This window comes from Belonocnema kinseyi, chromosome 3 (genome assembly GCF_010883055.1).
Source record: "Belonocnema kinseyi isolate 2016_QV_RU_SX_M_011 chromosome 3, B_treatae_v1, whole genome shotgun sequence".
Classification (NCBI taxonomy): domain Eukaryota; kingdom Metazoa; phylum Arthropoda; class Insecta; order Hymenoptera; family Cynipidae; genus Belonocnema; species Belonocnema kinseyi.
The window spans coordinates 133,048,827-133,053,624 of record NC_046659.1 but is presented as its reverse complement, the minus strand read 5'-3'; the positions used below and the strand labels follow the sequence as shown (position 1 = coordinate 133,053,624).

Here is a 4,798-nt window from a genome sequence, read left to right as displayed (position 1 = left end):
AAAATTTCGGAAATTTATTATTTTATGGAAAATTGGGAATTATGCAAAAAAAAAAGTTATCTAGTTCTGCACTGCCACCCTTTAATTATAAATTAAAAATTAAAACAAAAGACGAGCCTCTGACAATAAAATTCGAAACAAAATCCAAAAAACTAACCCCAAAAATTCAAAAATCATCCAACCCCCGAAATTATTTACAATTACAGCAAAAAAATCCATTTTTTAAAATAAATAAATTAAAAATAAATTAAAATAAAATAAATTTAATATTGAAAAAAATCATGAATATAATTTTGATAATTCCCAAAACGAGGGAACGCTTAATGTTAATTATAACAATCTATTAGTAACAAAAAAAAATAATACAATTTTTTGGTCTTTATAGCAGTAAAATAAAAAATGCAAACTGAAAAATGTTCACATTATTGTGGCAAAATGGCGAAAAAATAATTATAATTAATAACAGAAAATAAAATATTTATTGACATTTTAAATTTCGGAAAATATCCAAATTCTGACATTAGTAAATTTCCGACCCTTTAAATTCCCAACTTTTGGAAAAAATTAGTAAGCAACAATATTTTTAATGTTTAAAGTTTCTGAAATTGTTTGAATTTAAAATATCAACAATTGAAAAAAAGTGTTTTTATGTGATTTTTTTTTCAATTATTTTAATTTTTAATTAAAACAATAATTTTAGAACATTTAAACATTAAAAACAATTTTTTCTAAAAATACTTGATCAGTCTTTTTAATAAAATAAAAAAATAAGATTTAATAGGTCACTAGACAGCAAACAAATCATAAAAATTAAAAGATTATTCTAAAACAAAAAATAAACTATTAAATACTTTTTTTGCCGAAATTTAACAATTCGGCAATTTACTATTTTCCAAAATTTGAAAATTCGAAAGTTCACTATTTTTGGTGGAAACGGGAAGAATTTTTCAACAACAAAAAATATAAAATACTGTGATCCCTGTTATCTAGTAATGTACTGCCACCTTCAATTATTAATTAAAAAATAAAACAAAAAAACAATCAAATACGAAACAGAGGCCAAAAAGTAGGAAAAAAAAGAAACAGAAATCACCTAAAACCTGCAATTATTTACAATTACATACGAAAAATCGAAATTTTTCGAATAATCAGTAATAAAATTTAAATTCTTGTAAACACGAGGGTAACGTCAAACGAGATACTCTCTTTCCGATGACAAGTCATCAACAAACGTCAATGTCGGAAAAATGGCGTCCGACCGTGACACTTGCTCAGATTAATTTCCTGCATCAATAATTTTCCCGATGCCGAAATTCACCAAAAAAGGAAATAATTTAATGCGTAAAAGTGGAAATCATCGTGTAAATTGATTGGAAATTAGGGTGGATTGAAGGAAATGGGAGTGATTCTACAGAAACAAAAATTGCGTATGTTTTCGCACGTCAGTACAAACCTCATTTTATGGTCGTTGAGCCAGTGGATAGTCGTCAAGTTCTCGATTTATTCTCTCCTCGTTAAGGCCGGCACTCAAAGTAACAGAAATATCACAAAACGCGTAATTAGTATGGTGCGTCACTTATTTTAGAAAGAAAATTATATATATAAACGCCTCGTTGACAGCGCGTGCACAGCTGCGAGCTGCGACCGACTTTCGATGTGTCAACAAGAAATAGAAGCAGGATATCGGTAAGGTAGAGCTTGATTTGTGAGCTTACTGGCAGATGACGCCACGGGTTCTAATTTGAAAGTTCAAATTCAAGCGCGCGAAATCTCTGTTTATCTCTCTGGATTTGAATTTTCTTTTATTAATAAGAATAATAAGGGATCGCGGATTTTGAAAATTTAACTATTCCATTCATGGTAGAAGATTTATCCTTTTTAATTTACAATTGAACTATTTTTGTTGAAAATTTATATTGTTTAGTTGAAATATATGTGTTTTGTGGAAACTTCGTGTTTTTTGGTACAAACTTAATCTTCTTACCAGATTAAATTTTTTAATTAAATTGAAATTAAATAATAAATATACACTTTTTATATTAATATGAAATTTTTAATAAATTAACAAATTATTCTGTTTCGTTAGAAATTTAAATATTTGGTAAAAAGTTGATATTTTTTATTCAATTATTTTTTATTAAAATTAAAATATTATTTGGTTTCAGATCAATCTTTTTGATTGAAAATTGAACCATTTAGTTGAAAACTCATTTCTTCTTTTTTTTTAATGAAAATGAACTTTTTTTGAACTGAAAATTTAACTATTTCATTTATGACTGAAGATTTATCCTTTTTATTCTAAAACCCCACTATTTTGTTAAAAGTTTAAATTGGTTTATCTGAGAAAATATGTGTTTTGTGGAACCTTCGTGTTTTTTGGTACAAACTTAATCTTCTTACAAGATTAAATTTTAAAATTGAATTAAAATTAAATGAAAAATATAACATTTTACATTAATATTAAATTTTTAATAAATTAAAATGTTATTCGGTTTCATTGGAAATTTATCTGTTTCTTTATAACTTTAAATATTTTGTGAAAAATTGATATTTTTAATTATATTCAATTATTTTTGATTCAAATTAAAATACTTTTTGGTTGCAGATCCATCTTTTTGATTGAAAATTGAACCATTTAGTTGAAGACTCGTTTATTATTTTTTTAATGAAAATGAACTTTTTTTAAACTGAAAATTCAGCTATTACATTTATGGTTTAAGATTTATCCTTTTCAATTTAAATCTCAACTACTGTTAAAAATTTAAATTCTTTTATCTTTAAAAGTATGTGTTTTGTGGAAACTTCGTGTTTTTTGGTACAAACTTAATCTCCTTACAAGATTAAATTTTAAAATTGAATTTAAATTAAATGAAAAATATAACATTTTTCATTAATATTAAATTTTTAATAAATTAAAAAATTATTCTGTTTAACTGAAAATTAATCTGTTTCGTAAGAAATTAAATTATTTTGTAAAAAATTGATCTTTTTTATTAGATTCAATTATTTTTGATTCAACTTAAAATATTTTGTGTGTGGAGATTCATCTTTTTGGTTAAAAATTGAACCACTTCGTTAAAAACTCGTTTCTTTTTTTAATGAAAATAAAATTTTTTTGAGCTGAAAATTGAACTATTACCTTTATGGTTAAAAATGTATCCCTTTTAGTTGAAAATTCTACTATTTTGTTAAAAATTTATATTGTTTAGTTAAAAATATGTGTTCTGTTAAAATTAAGTGTTTTTTGGTATAAACTAAACCTTTTTATTTAAAAGTTCTACTTTTATAATAAAAATGCATCTCTTTCGTTAGAAATATTTTTTGGTTGCAGATTCATCTTTTTGGCTGAAAATTAAACCATCTGATTGAAAACTTGTTTCTTTCTTATTCAAAATAAAATTTTTTTTAACTAAAAATTTAACTATTACATTCATAGTTGAACATTTATTTATTTGTTAAAAATTCAACTATTTGGTGAAAAATTTAGACTTTTTTTGTGGGATTAAATTATTTTTTATTTAAATTAAAATATTTTTCTTACGAAGATTCATCCTTTTGTTTGAAAATTTAACTATTTTGTTGAAAATTGGTTTATTTTTTTATTTAAAATTAACTTTTTTTATTTAAAATTTTTTTAACTATAACATTAATGGTTGAAAATTAATCCTTTTTAGTTAAGAATTCAACTTGATATATTTTTTTGAAAAGTCATTATTTTCATTAAAAATTAATCTGTTTTGTTCAAAACATAATAATTTTCTAACAAATTTATATTTATTGATTGAGTTTAATTATTTTTTATTCAAATTCAAATATTTTTTGGTTGAAGATTCATGTTTTTCATTGAAAATTCATATATTTCGTTAAAAGTTGAACTATTTTGAGACAAATCTAGATTTTTTATTGGATTCAATATTTTTAATTTTAATTAAAATATTTTTTGGTTGAAGATTCATCTCTTTGTAATATTAACTTAATCTTCTTATTTAAAAATTCATATTTTTCAATGAAAATTAATCTCTTTCGTCCAAAATTCAATTATTTTATGAAAAATCCAGATTTTTTGATTAGATTCAATTATTTGTTATTTAAATAAAAATATTTTTTGCTTGAAAATTCATTTTTTGGTTGAAACTTGAACCATTTCGTTTAAAACTCGTTAATTTTCTGATTAAAAATAAGCTTTTTTAGACTAAAAATTTTACTATTATATTCATAGTTGAAAATTTACCTTTTTTATTTAAAAATTTATTTTTTCAGTCAAAACTCATCTTGTTTAGTTGAAAATAATGTGTTCTGTTGAAACTTCACGTTTTTTTGAATAAACCTAACATTTTTATATGAATAGTAATTTTTGGCATTGCCAATTCATCCCGTTCGTTAAAAATTTAATTACTTCAGGTAAGAAATGCATATTTTTTTTTTGGAATGAATTATTTTCGTTTTAAATTAAAATATTTTGTGGTAAAAGTGATTCGACTGTTTTATTACAAATTTAACTATTTTGTTTTAAATGAACGATGTAATTGTTTTGTTGAGAATTGATGTTTTTTTGTTGAAAGTTTGTCTTTTATTGGTAGAAAATTAATCTTCTTTTTAAAAATGCATTTTATTGGTTGTGTATTGATCTATTTTGTTTAAAAAAATGTTCTCTTCAGTTTAACTAGTAAATAAATCGTTTCTTTTTTTATTAAGAATTATTTTTTAATTTGAAAAATCACTATTCCAGATTTAGTTAAAAACTAGGCTTAAAAACAACAAAAATTAAGCTGCTAAAAAATCTTTGGATTATTTATAA

The 4,798-nt window shown here is 22.5% G+C and overlaps 1 protein-coding gene across 1 annotated transcript in view; it reads right to left on the bottom strand.

Moving 5' to 3' along the window:
• The window catches only part of LOC117169428 (MAPK regulated corepressor interacting protein 2-like), a 19,455-nt gene extending 17,799 nt beyond the window's left edge, over window positions 1-1,656 (bottom strand). Inside the window, exon 1 of the mRNA XM_033355804.1 lies at window positions 1,454-1,656. Within this exon, the coding sequence (XP_033211695.1) occupies window positions 1,454-1,458 (5 nt within the window). The 5' untranslated portion in view covers window positions 1,459-1,656. The remainder of the gene's footprint in view (window positions 1-1,453) is intronic.
• Window positions 1,657-4,798: the final 3,142 nt, after the last annotated feature.